General features: G+C 66.9%; 6 protein-coding genes across 6 annotated transcripts; 3 read left to right on the plus strand and 3 right to left on the minus strand.

The window, feature by feature from the left end:
* Nucleotides 1-339: 339 nt before the first annotated feature.
* FA09DRAFT_329541 (Fes1-domain-containing protein) lies at nucleotides 340-1969 on the plus strand. Its single transcript, XM_025742221.1, has 3 exons — nucleotides 340-621; nucleotides 779-1106; nucleotides 1163-1969. The coding sequence occupies exons 1-3, from the start codon at nucleotides 346-348 to the stop codon at nucleotides 1822-1824; spliced, it is 1266 nt and encodes a 421-aa protein (XP_025598765.1). The 5' UTR covers nucleotides 340-345; the 3' UTR covers nucleotides 1825-1969.
* Nucleotides 1906-4043, minus strand: FA09DRAFT_307515 (MFS general substrate transporter). The gene is made up of 10 exons (XM_025740561.1): nucleotides 3838-4043; nucleotides 3732-3776; nucleotides 3507-3665; nucleotides 3269-3451; nucleotides 3045-3210; nucleotides 2937-2990; nucleotides 2647-2887; nucleotides 2315-2595; nucleotides 2099-2255; nucleotides 1906-2040 (listed from the first exon to the last, which is right to left on the minus strand). The coding sequence occupies exons 1-10, from the start codon at nucleotides 4016-4018 to the stop codon at nucleotides 1954-1956; spliced, it is 1554 nt and encodes a 517-aa protein (XP_025598766.1). The 5' UTR covers nucleotides 4019-4043; the 3' UTR covers nucleotides 1906-1953.
* A 729-nt stretch (nucleotides 4044-4772) lies between these two features.
* On the minus strand, nucleotides 4773-6308 carry FA09DRAFT_329545 (ubiqutin ligase-like protein). Its single transcript, XM_025742222.1, has 8 exons — nucleotides 6265-6308; nucleotides 6078-6100; nucleotides 5771-5933; nucleotides 5560-5624; nucleotides 5452-5504; nucleotides 5162-5389; nucleotides 4988-5097; nucleotides 4773-4908 (listed from the first exon to the last, which is right to left on the minus strand). The coding sequence occupies exons 2-8, from the start codon at nucleotides 6098-6100 to the stop codon at nucleotides 4861-4863; spliced, it is 690 nt and encodes a 229-aa protein (XP_025598767.1). The 5' UTR covers nucleotides 6265-6308; the 3' UTR covers nucleotides 4773-4860.
* A 916-nt stretch (nucleotides 6309-7224) lies between these two features.
* Nucleotides 7225-7959, plus strand: FA09DRAFT_334111 (peptidyl-tRNA hydrolase; the record flags this gene model as incomplete). Its single annotated transcript, XM_025743717.1, has 7 exons — nucleotides 7225-7266; nucleotides 7323-7405; nucleotides 7455-7503; nucleotides 7559-7584; nucleotides 7639-7740; nucleotides 7797-7849; nucleotides 7910-7959. The coding sequence occupies 7 exons, from the start codon at nucleotides 7225-7227 to the stop codon at nucleotides 7957-7959; spliced, it is 405 nt and encodes a 134-aa protein (XP_025598768.1).
* Nucleotides 7960-8247: 288 nt separating this feature from the next.
* Nucleotides 8248-12729, minus strand: FA09DRAFT_338355 (hypothetical protein; the record flags this gene model as incomplete). Its single annotated transcript, XM_025744095.1, has 5 exons — nucleotides 8248-8378; nucleotides 8433-8690; nucleotides 9027-9659; nucleotides 9717-10374; nucleotides 11542-12729. The coding sequence occupies 5 exons, from the start codon at nucleotides 12727-12729 to the stop codon at nucleotides 8248-8250; spliced, it is 2868 nt and encodes a 955-aa protein (XP_025598769.1).
* A 3371-nt stretch (nucleotides 12730-16100) lies between these two features.
* On the plus strand, nucleotides 16101-16280 carry FA09DRAFT_283308 (hypothetical protein; the record flags this gene model as incomplete). The annotated part of the gene is made up of 1 exon (XM_025739847.1): nucleotides 16101-16280. A coding segment is annotated over one exon (180 nt), but the record flags the coding sequence as incomplete, so codon positions are not given.
* Between the last annotated feature and the right edge of the window lie 854 nt (nucleotides 16281-17134).

Below are 17134 nucleotides of genomic sequence, written 5' to 3' on the forward strand. Positions count from 1 at the left end.
CGCCCCGAGGCCGGCGGCAGGAGCCGGCGCAGGCGCAGGCAGACGCGGCGCGTGTGCCTGCAGGCCGGCGGCGGCACAGCAGCGAAGCGGCACGCGCGCGCGCGGCGCAGGGGATCTGCCGCCGTGCGCGCGCGCGCGCCACGCCGGGACACAGCGCTGCTGCCGGCGTGCCTGGCGTGCGAAGGCGGCCAGCGCGGCCGAATGTTCGCGTCGCGCCTGGAAGCGCATGGCGCCTCCGCTCCCTCCACCTCGCGCGCCTCGGACCTTGAGGCGGCGGTACGCTGATCGAGGAGCGGCTCGCGTGAGCAGCACTGAGCCTCTCACCCTCATCACCCATCACACAGAATGGCGAACAACAAGAACATGGACGCGCTGCTCAAGTGGAGCATCGCGCAGCAGGGCGCCGACGACGCCGCCGCCGCCGCCAACGGGCAGCCCTCGATGGCGGCCGTGGCGTCGGACATTGCGGCGGGGCGCCGGCCAGACCTCGCCGACCCGGGCCTCTTCGACGCCATTATGGGCAAGAGCGAGGCGACGATGATGCGCGAGGAGCTCGGCGCCGCGCTCGACGAGAAGCGCACCGAGCAGGACCGCGTCACGGCGCTCGACAACTTCGAGATGGTGAGTGCGGCACGGTGGCGCAGTGTGGCGGAGGAGGATGAGGGCTTCTGTGGTGATGGAGGCCGGGCGGAGGGGTGCTGCACATGTGCGACCCGTGGCGATCTGCGATTCAGACGCTCTCTGTGTGGCTAGGCGCTGACACACGACCTCTGCGCAGCTCATCGAGTCGATCGACAACGCCAACAACATCGCCTCGATGTCGCTGTGGCCCTCCATCATCTCGCTGCTCTCCTCAACATCCGAGCGCATTCGCGCACAGACGCTCTGGATTCTCGGCACGGCCGTGCAGAACAATGACAAGGCGCAGATTGCGCTGCTGGCACAGGGCCCTATGCCGCGCCTGCTCGAGCTGCTGGGCGACGCCGACGACGAGGTCCGCGGCAAGGCCGTGTATGCGCTCAGTGCGCTGCTGAAGCACAACCCGGCTGCCGTCGTCGAGTTCGACACGCAGGATGGGTGGAAGGCGCTGAAGACGAGTCTCGAGGGTGAGTGCTTTGACTGCGAGTCGTTGCTCTCTCTGCTGACGCAGCATGCTGCGCAGACCCCATTCTCACGATTCGGCGAAAGGCGGCTTTCCTCATCAACACGCTGCTGATGCAGGAGGCACAAACACCCAACGTTGAGGCCGCTTCGGCAGCCGCCTCGCCCGTTCTGCCATCAGCACCTCTCGCAGCGCCAAATGGAGCTGCCAAGGCATCGACGGCGCTCACCCTTGTGCCGGGGCAATCAGCCTCGACGCCACCAGTGACTCCTGCCTCTTCGGCGCCGCTCGAGCGCGGGCCAGCGACACTTGCCGCCGGTGTTTCATACCCGCCCATCGCGCCTGCGCTGCTGCAGTCTGGCGCGCTGACGCAGCTCATCTCAAGCTTGTTGCCGGCGGCAAGCGAAGGCGCCGCAAAGCTGGCGCCGCTCAAGGACGGCTCGGAGGCGCGCGCCGATCTCGACTACTCGGAGAAGGCGGCTCGTGCTATCGCCTCCTGGGCAGACGCTGTGGCCGCGCGCTCGGCTGGCCGCGGTGCATCGGGCGCCGTCAATGCAGTCACCGCAGCACTGCTGGGCCGTCTGACGGACGAGCTGGAGGGCCCACCATTGGACGCGGAGCACGAGGCCGACGTCACAGCACGATGGCAGGAGGTCGGCCTTGACGCCGGCGAGTGGGAGCAGCTGCGGGAACGCAGCGCCAACCTGGCTGCCGAGGCATAGATAGACGCGGCCCTTAATGTCACGCCTCCACCCTCCACCATCACGCTGATCGACTGGTATACGCTGTGGATTCCGTGCGGCACGGCCCGGATGCTCTATAATACATGAGATGAACGACGAGGCGCTCTGCTACAGCAGGCCTAGCCTGGCCAGCTCGACTGACAGCTTCGACCGTGCGCGAATCTGCGGTCCCTTGAAGAAGAGCACAAAGGGCGCCTGGCGCGGGATGGTCTGTCAGCAGGCAGCTCTCGCCACAGTCCAACAGCGTATTCACGATGCCGAGCACGGCGCCGAGCAGGCCGGCGAGCGTCGAGGCCCACTGGTAGCCTAGCCGGTGGTACATCTGCTCGCAGAACAGCGGGAAGGCCGTGCCGGCCAGATTCCGCGCGAACGACTGCGCAGCGAGGGCTGACGAGGCGTATGGACCGTAGCTGCGAGGACGGAGCGAGGTCAGCACCTGGCGAAGGGAACACTGCCGGGCAGCACTTACGAGTCGGAGAGGTAGAGGAAGCAGCTCAGGTACACCTGATACACGCTCGTCATGAGCAGAGTGATGCCGACGACGGGCCCGGCAATCGAGACGTGCGAGTAGGCCGTCCAGCCGTAGATGAAGGCGCCGATCGGGAAGAGCGGGGCCGCGGCACAGGCACTGTACAGGCGAGCCTCGGGCCCGCGCTTGCCGACGTGCTTCTTGTACATGTACTCCTGCAGCGGATTCAGCGCGTTGCCGAGTATGGCAGCGCCGCAGATGGACAGGAAGACGAGGCCGGTCTGAGGCAATGTCAGCGGGGCGCACAGCCACAGGAGGCGGTAGATGCTCACCTGACCCGGCGTGAAGTTGTGCAGCTGAGTGACGAGGCCGATCGACTCGAGGAGCATGTACATGAAGCCCCAGAGGAAGGCCACCCAGAGCGAGAAGGCCGTGACGATGGGCTCCGTGAAGAGCATCTTGATCGGCCGCGTCAGGCTGTGCGTCACTAGCACAGCGACCGATGCGCGCTCTGCCTCGGCGCGAGCACGGTAGCGCTGGTCGCCAGTCTCTTTCCGCAGCCGCTTTGCCCGTCTGTACGAAGTGTCAGAGAGCGCTCACACAGCCGTGTCTGTCGACGCACCTGGTCAGCAGCACGCTGCCGCGAGTCTCCTTGAGGCCGAAGAGGAGCACGAAGCTGCGTGGAGCTGGTGAGCCTGCTGGCTCAATGCGCATCACACGGAGGACTCACAAGAAGGCACCAGTGTAGATCGCCTGCAGATACTGGATCCAGCGCCAGCCGAGGTTTGGATTCTGCTCCACCCAGCCGGCCCAGACGGGCCCGACACCCGTGCCGAAGATGGCGGCCGTGGCGAAGAGGGCCATCGGCAGGCCACGCTCGTGGGACTGCCAGATGTCTGTGCGCATGTCGCGTCAACGCTGCTGTCCGCGCCGGGATGGAGGGTGCATGCTCACCAGCAAGCGAGCCGCCGACCATAGTGCTTCCGGTGCTGCCGAATGCGCCAGACAGGAAGCGAATCACGATGACTGTCGCGATGTTAGGCGCGCGGCCGAGAGCCACGAAGAGAACCGTGTAGAGCAGATGTGAGACAATGTAGATGGTGTTGCGTCCGAACACCTCAGAGAGCGGTGCGAGCACTGCGCGCAGCCTTGTCAGCGGCCAGTCAAAGTCCTCAGTCTCGAAGCAACACACCCATGGGCGGCAGCGAGAAGCCAAAGGCGTAGATGCTGATGCCGAGCAGCGAGATGATGTGGCTGTTTCCCAGCTCGGCCTCCATGCTGGGGATGCCCGGCACGTAGGCGCTGGCCGTCGCGGCCACCTCGGCGGTAAAAAAGGTGGCGAGGAACGTGGCTGCGGCGGCGACACGTCGTGTGAGCACTCTCGCCCACTCCCGCTACGCCCTCTGAGGCTGCTCACTCCACCATTTCCGCCGATTTGAGAAGTTGAATGGGTTCTCCGGGTCTGCCGAGCCAGGTCTGTGAGCTTGCCCTCAGCTGCCAAGCCAGCTCGGGCGGCCGCTCACCGTTCTCTTCCCACTCGACCCAGATCACGTCCTTCTCCTGCCGCGTCTTCTCATTCTCCAGGTGCGCATCGCGCTCCACATCATCTTCCGTGCGTGCCGACACGGGCAGCTGTGCAGCAGCGACCTCGTCTGCGGCGCTGCTGCTGTGCTCCGAGAGCGAGGCGCGGCGCGACGAGGGCATGTCGGACTCGGGCGGCGAGGAGGCGACGGAGCGCGAAGGCGGCATGGCCTGGTGAGCGAGCGGCGCGCGCGCGATGGTGCGAGCAGGCGAGCAGATCGGGATGGCGCGATTGGAACGATGAGTGGTGGTGGTGGGTGATGAGGAGGTGTGGTCTGCCTGACTTCTCGAGGCGCCTTGGCCGGCCCTGCCGGTGGTGGCCGCCTCTTTTAGCGCAGCCGCGGCACGGCGCCGGCGGGTGGAGCGGGCGGATCTCTGGCGGCGCAGGGCCGGCGAAACCGCGAGACGCCGCACACGGCAGAAGCGGCAGCGCTTCACTCACGCCTTGGCCGTCTCGTGCTTCGCTTGCTCGCAGCAAGCTTGCCCGTGGCGAGCATGACTCTTACTCGCGTTCTCGCGTGGATCCCTGCGACTCGGTCACCGAGGCGCTACTCGCGTGGATCCCTGCGACTCGGTCACCGAGGCGCTACTCGCGTGGATCCCTGCGACTCGGTCACCGAGGCACAGCGCCTCGCTATCTCCGGTCAACGCCCGAGGGCATGCGTCCATCCGTGATGCTTCAGCGCACGCATGCAACACCTCTCGCCGTGCAGGAGCTCGTTACGCCGCGTGCACGTCGGGCCGGTGCCGCTCATGCACCTGCCAGTACACATCGCGAGCTGGGTCTGCACGCCACTTCGCGACGAGACAGCAAGGAACGGCTGCCGTCGAGTCACCCTCAGTCAGATGTGTGTGGGCCGTACGAAGGCTGGCCAAGGTTTCACATTGCGCTACACGCGCGGGGGATAACGGCGATGGGGCCGGAGCGGAGGTGTTACAGAGGAAAGACAGCGGACGCGTGACAATCACTGGCCGCCACGCAGACGCAGCACGAGGTGGAGCGTCGACTCCTTCTGCAAAGCGAGGAAGCGAGACGGGGGCATCGCGTCAGCGCAAGCTCGTGCAGCGGCGTCGTGATCGCGCCGGGCTCACCTGGATGTTGTAGTCCGAGAGCGTGCGGCCATCCTCCAGCTGCTTGCCCGCGAAGATGAGACGCTGCTGGTCCGGCGGGATACCCTCCTTGTCCTGGATCTTCGCCTTGACTAGGAGCGCGCGAGAGGCGTCAGCATGATGCGCCGCCGCCGACGGCGCACGCGCACGGCTCACCGTTGTCAATCGTGTCGCTCGACTCGACCTCCAGCGTGATCGTCTTGCCGGTGAGCGTCTTGACGAAAATCTGCATACCACCGCGCAGACGGAGCACCAGGTGGAGCGTCGACTCCTTCTGAATGTTGTAGTCGGACAGCGTGCGGCCGTCCTCGAGCTGCTTGCCGGCGAAAATCAGGCGCTGCTGGTCCGGAGGAATGCCCTCCTTGTCCTGAATCTTCGCCTTGACTGAACGAGGAAGAAGACGCGTGAGCACGGGACGTGAGCGGCCTGCGCGGACGGGCACGCACCGTTGTCGATGGTGTCGGAGCTCTCGACCTCAAGCGTGATCGTCTTGCCGGTGCTGAGAGGCGATGGTGAGCGTGAGATCATCGACAGCCGCGTTGCGCGTGACTCACAGGGTCTTGACGAAGATCTGCATGCCTCCACGCAGGCGCAGCACGAGGTGGAGCGTCGACTCCTTCTGCAGACGGGATGCGCGCGTCAGCAAGGTGCTCGCGCTGCGAGGGTGGCGCGTACGTCGCGTCTCGTGCCCTACGCCGCCGACCTGCACCGCCATCCCACTCCCTCTCCTACTCCATCGCGCTCGTCTCTCGCGTCGCGACGCACCTGAATGTTGTAGTCGCTCAGGGTACGTCCGTCCTCGAGCTGCTTTCCAGCGAAGATAAGACGCTGCTGGTCCGGCGGGATTCCCTCCTTGTCCTGAATCTTGGCCTTCACGTTGTCGATCGTGTCGCTGCTCTCGACCTCGAGCGTGATGGTCTTGCCGGTGCTGCGCGGCGAGGGCGTGTGAGCGAGGTGAAAGGCGGCGAGGAGGGCGAGCGAATGTGCAGCGGTGGCGCACGCGCGACGCGGACGTGCTGCGCGTGCCTCCACCACATGCATGCTCCTCCATCCACTCGACGCAGGCACTCACAGCGTCTTCACGAAGATCTGCATCTGAGAGGGAGTGCGACGTGTCAGCAGTGGGCAAGAGAGGCTGGCTGGGGCGTGGATGGATGCTGGGTAGGGGTGGCGAGCACGCCGCGATAGCGAGCGCATGGGCCGTGCGCAGCAGCGCGCCGACGCCGCGTCCATCCAGCTCACGCGGCAGGCGTACTCACTGTGGCGTGTGTGTGTGTGGTGTGTGGGTGGTGGGTGTAAGGAGTATGCCGAGGCGGGATGTGGTTGACACGATGGACGGCCGATCAGCGGCGCACCGCCTTAAGTAGGGCTCAGCCAGGTGGATGCAGCGTGAGCTCAGCGCGGCGGCGAGCGGTGCTGAGTCGCACGCTCGCTGGCGCCGCGCCCGCTGCTCCCGTGCCCGCGCCGCCGTGCCTGGCCGCGAGGGTGCACGCCGCGAGCGCTCGATGCGGGGCGCGGGCACTGCAGCGCTCTCGATGCGCAGCGCATCGTGCAGCGCTGATCTGCCGGGCACCTCGCGAGTGTGCTTCGCCGGCACGGCCGCGCGTGGCGTGCTCTCGCCGCGGCACGGCAGCAGCCACCGCCCTTGGCCCAGCATGCAGCCTGAGCCCTGGCGGCATTAGAGCTTGCCGTTGAGAGTTGTATTACGCACTACAAGCGCTGGACTCTAATCGGGCAACACCTCCACCCACGCACCGAGCAGGCGCCACACTGCTCTGGTGCCCGTGCTGCCCCTGCGCCTCGCAGGCTGATCCCACGCCTCGAGCGCTTTTTTGGCCGCGGCTGCGACTCGACTTCGACTCAGACTTGAGGCCCAGGCTGGGCCTGCCTCCCGCTCTCGTGACCGTACCCGCCGCTCCTCGCGACGCAGCATGCCCAGCCTGCCGCCGTCAGTCTCTGCCCAGCGTGAGTGACTCGAGGCACCAGCGCTGGAGGCATGCCGCACATGGCCCGGCTGCTGGGCACGAGGCTGACACTGCTCGGCAGTGACGCTGTCCAACCTGCTGCTCGCCGTGCTCTCCTGCTCCACCTCCTACCTCTTGTACTCGCGCCAGACGCTGCTGCAGACGCGCGCCGCACAGGCAGCCCAGAACGTGGACGAGGAAGAAGACGAGTCGGAGGACGAGGAGGACGACATCAGCGAGGGCGAGCACAAGAACATGCAGGCGCTCAAGGCCCGCGTGATGGACGAGTGCAAGCTGGTGCGTGACGCGAGCGAGAGGGATCTGCCACGGGCAAGGGCAAGGTGCTGCAGCAGCCAGAGGCTGAGGCTTCTGAGCAGGTGCTGCTCGTCCGCACGGACTTGAAGATGGACAAGGGCAAGATCGCGGCGCAGTGCAGGTGCGTGCTGTGCGCATTCGGCGCGACCCGCCAGCTGACGCACCCGCAGCCACGCGACGCTCGCATGCTACAAGGCGATGCTTGTCAGCAACCCGACAGTGAGTATGCTGCAGCTTGAGACGCCCGCTCTGCTGACACAGGCCGGCTCTGCAGATCCTGAAGCAGTGGGAGCGGATAGGGTGAGTGCGCGTGCGGGCGTCTGCGTTTGCGAGAGACGCTGAGCAGCGGATCAGGCAAGCCAAGGTCGCGCTCAAGTGCCCGAACGAGGAAGAGATGCAGCGCCTCGAGGCGGCTGCCAAGAAGCTCAACCTTTGCGCACGCAGCATCAGAGATGCGTGAGTGCGGCGATCGTGTGACGGTTAAAGCCTTGCTGAGCTTGCCCTCTGGCTAGCGGACGGACACAGGTTGCGGCAGGCTCGCGGACCGTGCTGGGCATCGGGCCAGGTGCGTAGCCCCTCGAATTGCAGGCATGACTGTGGCCGAGTCAGCTAACGCATAATCCAGGGCCCGTGAAGCTGATCGACCAGGTCACCGGCCATCTCAAGCTCCTGTGAGGAGCGATTCAATCATCAATGACTGCGGATGCGCATTCTGCAAGAGTTGCTGTGTGTGGAGTGGAGGGTGGCGCGTCGATGCAGTGCGTGCGGGGCCGGAACTGGAGGGAGGCGAGCCGCGCGGAGAGCCGGGCAGCCGCGAGGTGAGTGGAGCGAAGTCGTAAGGATACAGCGTAAAGGGGACGGAACCGGACGAGGGGCGAGGACTGGTGATGTTGAGCCGGACCCAGAGCGCTTGCCGGGCGCTACTTGACGCGATCGCGGCGCAATGCGTGCGCTCGCGCCGTCTCAGCGCGGCGGCGAGCTAAACAGCGGTCGGACACGGGCGCCTCGCTCCTGCTCGAGCGGCTGGACGGGCGCGCTTCGCATGCTCGAGCTGGATGGCGCTGCGCCGGATCGCACCGCCTCTTCGCGCTCATCTGGAAAGGCAGCGTCAATCACTAGCGCTCCTGTCGCTCTGGCGGGGCACTCACCCTGCTCGGCGTCTCCCATGGAAACGCGCTTGCGCTTCTTGGTGCCGAGCGCTTTGGTCGAAGTGCTGAGCGCCGAGTCTTGCTCTTGACCGAGAAGAAGTGGTTTGAAGACGGGACTTGCGCTAGAGCTTGCATGACTGGCCGTGCCGGCAGCCTCGCCCGGCGAGCCGTGCAGACTCTGATCCGAAGGCCTGAGCTTCAGTTTGATGCGGCGGACTGGTGCAGCGGCGTCGCCGGCGCGCGAAGCGGCAGCAGCAGCTGAGGCATCGTCAGGCGAGACGCCCTCGCGGCTGAAGGGTACTGCTTTCGAAGGTCCGGGCGCCGGAGATGGTGAAGGTGCAGGTGCGCGTCGCAGCTGCTGAGCGACCGGTGAAGGGCTGGGACTTGAGCGTGACGCAGCCCGGGCCATGCCCGGGCTGGGATCGGACCAGGCCGGCTTCGGAGGCACGTACAGACCTCTCTTTCGGGCAAGATACCGGCGGGATATAGCGCGACGGTGGTCTGTCTCGCTTCCTTCCGGACCAACCCAGTAGTACGCAAGCAGCTCTGCAGCCGGAGCGCCCTCGGGCGGAGCATTTTGGCGAGCACGCCTACCGTCGCGCTGATACACTAGGCCGCGAGAGTCCTCGTCATGCACTGCTTCTGACGCAGCTGCACTCGCGGATCGGCGCTCTGGATCACCGTCGAGGTCCGTCAGCTCTTGCTCGCTGTCTGAGTCTTCGGATGCTTGAATGACGCTTCGCCGTTTCGCTGCTGGCCGTGGAGCGTCTTCCTCATCTTCCGAGTCCGCAGCGCTACGCTTGCTTGACGATGGCGCCAGCTCTGCGTCGATGGCGTGGTTGTCGAGGTCTTGCCTCTGAATGCGTTGCAGAGCCTTGTGAGCGCTTGCGCGGCTGCTGAATGGCGCAACGATTCGGAGGACCTCCGCCGTGGGCGCTTTGGCCTGCTTCTGAGAGGAAGCACGCTTTCGGCCGCGTGCCACTTTTGGCTGCTGCTGCTGAGCGGGAGCACTCTCGCGCTCTGGAGCGGCCTGATGCTTGGCGAGTGGCGGCCGCGGCTCGAGCTCTGGACTCGCACGAGCCGCGCTGTGCGCCTGCACCGCCGCTGCAGAACTCTGAGTGCGAGTGGCGAGCGGCACATCCGAGCTGGCTGGTGACGCTGCTTCGCATGGACCGTCGGCAGCCTGCTCTTCCGCATGTTCCGTCGTCGGCTGCTCGCCCGTAGCTGCTGAGATGGCGAGGATGTCAGCTCTGCCGCGTGCTTGCCTACAAGCCTAGCACTCACTGCTCATGCCGCCTTGCATGACTTTCAGCCGCTCTGCAGCGAGGCTGGCCAAGCCGCCCCACGCGTGCTGGTAGCGGCCCAGCACCGTCTCGCTCGACCGCAGCTTCTGCGAGAGCTCGCTGTCTTGATCCTGGCGCGCCTGCTCTGCGGCTTCCCTGGCGCGATTAGACGCTGCCAGCTGCTGCTCCAGGTCGGCAATGCGCTCCAGAGCCGTTTGGAGCTCACGCGCCTGATTCTTGTACGCGTCGGAACGGAGCGCATCCGCCTCGAGGTCTGCGGGCCCGGTGATGATCGTCTGCGCCTCGAGTGACTTGCGCGTGCCAGCCTGTCCAGCGGTCGTGGCCGTCGTGGCGCACGCCGAAGTCGAGCTTCCGACAGAGGCTTCGCGCGCGACGGACGTCAGCCGCTTGTTGTTGCGCTTCTTGGACGACGGTCGCGTGACGATCTGCCGGCGACGTACGGGGTCTGCCGGCTCCGCAGCAGATGCAGTACTGCCGCGAGACTCGGACCGTGCGGCGAGACCCTCCGTGATCGCGCTCGGCCCGGCCTCGATCGACGGCAGCGGCGCGTCGCCATGAGCAGATGGCGAATGACACACGGTGCGTATGCCGACGAGACGTGCCGAAGAGGCTGGAGAATCGATACGCGGCAGCCACGTCTGTGTTGCGCAGGAGAAGGTGAAGTCGTGCGACGGCAGAGTAGCAGGCGCAGCGACTTGAACGGGTCGCATCATGCTCTTCACCTTGTCCCGCTGCGCCTCGAGAGCGGCCACGCCGCGTGTGACGCGCCGCCGCGGACGATACGCGCCTTCGAGATCGCTCAGCCAGGCAGCATGGTCGGCATCGTGACACGCGTCTAGATGGAGCGCGACTTCGTGGTCGTCCAGTGAGCGATCGCCCGCAGGCGATGATGCGGCAGAAGACGTGGTCAAGTTGAGGGCCTCCGGTGCAGGACTCAAGGATCGCGAGTGAGGAGAAGCGTTGCGCGCGCCCTGACTTGCTGTGGTCGCTGGCAGAGATGCTGCGCGCGTGCTGCCGCACTTTGCTGGCTCATGATCCGCCAGAAGCTCAAGACCAGCCGAACGTGCGCGTGCTGGACTCGTGAGAGGCGAAGAAGGTAGAATGCTGTCGCGCAGTCGCTCGGAGTGCGTGCGCGAGTGGATGAGCGCTCGTTCACAGGCACTGCCCTCGACTCGGTCAGACAGCGACTGCACGAGGGCCACGGAGCAGCTAGTCAAGCTCCGTTCCCGGCGTGGACTCGTCAGCTCGATGCCCTGCATCTGCTCTTGCGCAGAGGCGTTGACATCGATCGCGCTCAGCGCGCATGTTTGTTCGCCGTCATCTGGGGCCGAAACGGCACAGTCGACTACAGGCCTCGCGTCCGGCTCGCAACCTTCGTGAGGTACGTGAGACGTCGGAGCACTGCTGGCTAGCGACGCCGTTGACGTGTCGGCGATCGAAGACGGAGGACCATGGACAGATCCTTCTGAGGCGGTCCGCACTGCGAAAGAGTCAGCATTTGGCAGTAGCGCGTCACTTGTTAGCACGAACGCACCACTCGTCACGGATGAGCTGGCGTCCGGCGAGCTGCCATGCGCAGCAGGCGGTGCAGCACTCGATGGGGCAGGCTGATGCGTGCTGCCATCGAGAGGCACATCGTCGAGACGCGCGTCGGCGAGAGGTACATCGAGGAGGCGCGCGTCGTCAAGAGGTGCCCGGTCGGGTGGATGGTGGTCGGGCGCTGCTGAAGCTGGTGGTCCGGCTGCAGCTGCGTCAGGAGCTCGGCCGCGAGACGGCGAGCAAGTCTTGCCTGCCTTGGTCGCCACTTCTTGACTGGCGTGGCTCGTATGGCCCGGTAACGACGGGCTTGCAGCATCGGACGACAGGTCGCCAGACTCGTCACTGATCGACATGTCGCTCGAGGTCGTGCTGATCGACATGTCGCTGAGCGTGCGTGCTCTGCGAGGGCGAGCGACCGGCTGGTCGCTGGGCAGAGATGCGGACGCCGCGGTAGTCTCGCACTCTGCGTCCGCCTGCGCCAGCTCGGCCGGAGCTGGCGATGCAGGATCCTCGACATCGTCCTCAGCATCGAGCACTTGCGCGGCTTGTACCGTCGTCGGTGCGAGGGAGCCGTAGAAAGAAACAAGAGGCGCAGCTACTCGACGAAGCGACTCCTGCAGCGCGAGCACGGCCGCACGCAACTCGCGCTGCTTCTTCGCCGAGAGCTTGTCGAGTGGCGATCGCTTCTTGCCCTTGCGAGGCGCTGCGACGATGTCGGACGTCTCGAATGGGCGAGATGCGTGCGCAGCTGCCGACGGAGAGGAGCACGGCTGGTGGCTGGTGGTCGAAGCTTGGCCCGCCATCGAGCGCGTAGGGCTGGGAGCCGCCGCCTGCGTGGGTGCAGACGCGAGGCTTGGTCCAGGGCTGATTGACTGAGGTTGCGGTCCAGTTCCCGGTGAGCTGGCCTCCCGGCTCGCAGGAGAAGGTGCGACAGGTGGAATTTGCGTAGGTGCGTTGCGCTTCGCAGCCGCGGTATCCGCAGCAGCTTGCCCGACGAACTTGGAGATGGGAAACGACAGGTGCGCGCCTGCAGTAGGAGCCGGAGCTTGCTGAACTTGCCGAGGTGTCGAAGGCGCGGCTACAGGCGTGCGAGGCGATGCTGCAGCCACCTTTGACGTCGAAGGCGCTCGTGTAAGGACGAGTTCACGGCGAGGCTTGCCTGACTTGGGCTTGGTGCGCGGACGGACGACTTTTCGCTCTCCTAGCTCGGCAGCTCGCTGCCGCATGATCGCTGCAGCCGTGAGCGGTGCGCCTACGGCAGGAGGCTCGTTGACGCCGACGCCGCGCGACGATGATGGTCCGGAATGGGCTGGAGCAGAGGCGGGACCCGCAGCAGGGCCCGGGCTGGCGAGCGCCTCTGAGGGCGCGCGATCGCGCTGCGGCGACGCAGCGGCGGCCGCGGCCTCGTCGCTGGGCGGCGGCACTGCCCAGCTGAGGCTCGGCGGAATGCCCATGGTGGGCGTGCGCGGCCACATGTGTGTGGAGAGAGCGGTGTGAGGCCCGGCGACAGGAGCAGGGCAGGGTGCAGGCCACAGGCCGGGTGGAGGGTGGGAGGCAGCCTCGTACTTGGGGTCCGAGCCCTCTCTTATTGGGTGCGCCTCACGGGCCCACGCCGGCGAGTCAGCAGCAGCACGCCGCGCAGGCAGCCGGCCCTCCTGCTGCGCACCCTCCAAGCGCAAACACTGAGTGCGTGCGGGCCGAGATGAGCGGGTGATAGAGTGGCGGCCGCCCGCGAGGCACTCTATACACGTTGACGCGACGCGCCCCGTGCGCGCTGCGCGCTGCCTGGGCGGGCTGCACGACAGCGACACTTCGAGAGAGGCGTCTCGCAGCTGCAGCTGCTGAGCTGAGGCTTCGCTGCGCAACTTGTTGCGCTCTCGCTCTTGGGACACTTCCCAAACAAGCAGACCCACGGAGCGGCTGCAGGGCTGCGGGGCTGCCTGATCGGGCAACGCGCCTCGCCGCGCGCGCGGCGGCCCGAAGTCTAGTGGTCGTCCCAGAGACGCAGCCACCCGCCAACCTGAGACTGTTGCCACATCCGTGGATGTCAACACAGCTGTCGCCGCGCGCACATCGGTGGATGTGTCCCTGCCATGCCGCGACGCCGTGCAGCTGTGCAGCTTGGCAGCTTTCGCAGCACAAGCGATACGCAGCCTCTTGGCCAAAGAGGGCGTCGCTGTTGCTTGGGACGGCGTCGGGAAGCCGCGCTGGTGCGGCCTCTGCTATGCACGCACGCGTGCATTGGCGCCCGGCGCCGTCAGCTTGTCTTTGATGCTGCAGCTGCGCGGCATCCTCCATCCTCGCTGCTCGCTGGGTCGCTCGCCTGTGCAGCATGCCGGCCTTTCGAGCGATGGATGCCTTGCGGGCGGGGTTGAGGCGGTGGCTAGGAGAAGCCGCTCTCTGCGCGCCACGCTGCACGTTCGCTGCGCCAGCGTGAGCCCAAAAGAGGCATGCCGCTGCGCTGCCATCAGCACCTCTCGCTCGAGTCCATCCGTTGCCGCTGCCGTGCCGGGTGCTGCGGCACTGCCGCTGTGCTGCGGCGATCCCATCGCAACGACGGGCGTCCAGCAGACACTGCTCCCGTGCTGCTGCGGCAGCCTGCTGAGTCGGACTCGGCGGCGATGGCGGTTGCTGGGGCGCGCACACTGCTGCGGTGCTGCTGCGGCACGCACCCACGCGCCGCAGCAGCCCTCGCGCCGCCCTCCGCGCCCGCCGCGCGCCTGCCTGCGCGCTTTGCAGAGGCCGCCAAATGCGGGCTCAAGCTGCGGCGGGGCCACGGCTGCGGCAGCCGCGCTGTCTCGGCGCTGCTGCGGCGCCCTCGATCGGCGTGGGCGCAAGCGTATAAAGAGCTGCGGCAGCGCTTGCCGCAGTCCGTCGCACCTGCCGCAGCACCCCATCCCCCTGCGCACTCCCGCCCCGACTGCGGCAAGCACCCCCTGGACACTGCCTGCCCACGCAGCACTTTCGGTGAGTAGGCGTGGCCTGGACTTCTCGGCGGAGGTGGGACGGTGCACTCGGCGGCGCTCGCTCGGCTGCTTGGCGCGCAGCACGGTGGCCGTGCGAAATTTTCTGCTCGTCGTCGTCGCCGGCGCCATCGTGCGCCATCCCGGCGCGCCAGAGGTGCCGCAGCACTTGCCGCAGCATCCGTTCTCACGCACAGCATGCTCACCCTCGCCGCTCTCAGCTGCTCAGCATCAAGCATCGCGCATCGCTCACCTCGAGCGTTGGCTTCATCTAGACTCGCCTGCTCTGCACCTTCGCTTCATCAGCGGCCTGCTCGTCGTCGCACTCGACTTCATCACCGGCGCTGCAGGACATCCGGCCCGCGCCACGGAGAAGGCACACTCATGGCATTCGCCTAGGCCGCGCTCTTCACTGTGTCGATGGCGGACTCCGAGAATGCAGCAGTCGGCGAGGCCGATGTCGCCATCCCAGCAACGTCGAGCGAGCCTGAGCTGCAGCCGGCCGCAGGCACGGAAGACGCCACGGACGCTCCTGCAGACGACGCAGCAGAAGATGCCTTCGACGCTGCGGACTTCGACGGCATGGAGCTCGACGCTGCAGCCATGGCCGAGGCGCTTATGAGCCAGGCGTTCGAGCAGGCGCAGCTCTTCGGCATGAGCGAGGCGCTCGCAGGCGGCGGCGACGATGAGCAGCTCGCTGCCGAGCCTGATGCACAGACGGCGGAAGAACCCCAGGACGCGCTGATGTCGAGCGCCGACGTTTCGACGGCAGCCGCCACAGCGCAGGACGACGTCAGCAACGGCGAGACTCTTCCCGCAGCCGAGGCGAGCGAGACTGCGCCGATCGCCGAAGCAGCAGCTCCAGTGCCGCCAGCAAGCCCGCCGCGTGGTGTCAAGCGTCCACGCGAGGACGACGCGCTGCCCGCACCAGAGGTTGCTGCGCCTCAGACCGAGGCGGAGAAGACCGAGGCGGACCAGATGCTCAAGGCCTTCAGCACTGTCCCGCCGAACGAGCCAGTGGCCGGCACTTCAGAAGCGGCCCAGCCGCCTGCGAAGATCGCGCGCACTGAGGCACCGCCTGCTGCGCCTGCCGTCGCACAGGCGAGCCAGTTCCAGAGCTCGTTCGCAGCTCTAGGCCAAGCAGCACCGGCAAGCAGTGCTGCCGCACCAGCGGCAGGTGCTCGTGAGTCCCGAGCGCTCGCCGTTTCCTGTGCAAGCTGAGCTGACCCGCACTCGCTCCAGTCCAAGAGGCTGCACCCACTGCCACTGCGACTCTGGCCCCGCCGGTGTCTGCTGCTGCTCCAAACACGTCCGCAGCAGCGCCTGCGTCAGCAGCCGTCTCTGCTCCACCTGCGCCCGCAGCAGCACCTGCGTCAGCGGCTGTCTCAGCCACACCTTCTGCAGCGCCGGCATCTCTCACCGGCACATCTGCTCCATCTGCGCCGGTCCAGCCAGCCGCGAGTGCAGCGGCCGAGACCAGCCAGAGCGCGGCCGTCGACGACGACGCCGAAGAGACCGATCAGCTCATGGACTTCTCTGGGCACGACTTCGAGGCGATGGCTCAAGCCGCCATGGGCCTCGATGCCCAAGGCAACCCGCTGCCAGGCAACGAGGAGACGCACCGCGAGCTCGCCGATGCGATGCATCGGCTGTCCGACCAGCAGGCGCTCGAGAACCTCTACACGGACAGTCCGACCCTCGCAGCCGAGAGCAAGGCGAGCAAGGAGAAGGATCGCATCGCGCAAGAACTGCGCGACCTGCAGAAGCAGAAGAAGGAGAACGAGGACGACGAGCAGGCACAGCGCGAGGAGCGCGAGGACAGCCAAGGCCAAGAGGGCTCGGGCGGCAAGCGCTTCCAGTGCCCCAAGTGCGATCGGGCCTTTGCGCGTGCCTACAACCTCACCACGCACATCTCGACGCATGACCCCGACCCGAATCGCTCCAAGCCCTTTCCCTGCCCCTATCCATCCTGTAAGGCCGACGGCGGCCGTGCCTTCAGCCGCAAGCACGACCTTCAGCGCCACGTCGCGAGCACGCACGAGGCCGAGCCCGAGCCGGGCATCCACGGCGTCGCCGAGGAGATCGGCGAGGGCCGCACTGGTGGCTTGGCAAGCCTCGGCCTCGGCGCACCAGGACGCAAGTTCCGCTGCGACGAGTGTGGGCGAGGCTTCGTGCGCCGTGACGCGCTCAAGCGGCACCAGTGCAGCAAGATTCGCGGCGGCAGCGACAGCGAGAGCGGCAGTGTCGACCTGACGGACATGGACGCCGCTGTTGCTGCTGCTACGGCTGCGGCCATTGCGCAGGTGCCGGCTGGACTGTTCACGAACGTGCCCGAGAGCCTCTACAGCTCCCTGCCTCAGCAGCCAGCTGTAGCGAGCGCTCCGCCGCGTGCAGCACCGGCGCCGGCACCAGCACCCGTGCAAGCTGCCGCGCCAGCACCCGTCCGAGCGCCCGCGCCCGCGCCGAAGCCAGCGCCAGCGCCAAAGCCTGCACCAGCACCTCCAGCGCCAGCGCCCGAGCCCGAGCCTGACTCTGTCTTCGACATGGAGCTGCCGAGCGGGCTCACCGCTGAGATGATGCACGCCGCCACGCTCAGCCTCGTTGCGCAAGTGCAGGCCGAAGCTGAGGCGCACGCTAGGCAGCAGGCCGCCAAGGCTGCCGCAGCTCAGGCGAGAGCGCCAGTCCGCGCTCCCGTCGCCGCCTCGTCGGGCTCGCCGGCGGTGGCTCGCCCTCCAGTCATCCTTCCGCCCGGCGTGCGACCTCAGCCAATCGCGACGAACCGTCCCACTGCCGCTGCTCGCTCCGGGCCGTCGACTTCGGCATCGCGCGCTGCTGCCCCGGCGACGTCGCAGTTCCGACCGCTGCAAGGCGCAGCGCGTCCGGCAGGCGCTCCAGG

Source organism: Tilletiopsis washingtonensis (assembly GCF_003144115.1).
Source record: "Tilletiopsis washingtonensis strain MCA 4186 unplaced genomic scaffold FA09scaffold_9, whole genome shotgun sequence".
Taxonomy (NCBI): domain Eukaryota; kingdom Fungi; phylum Basidiomycota; class Exobasidiomycetes; order Entylomatales; genus Tilletiopsis; species Tilletiopsis washingtonensis.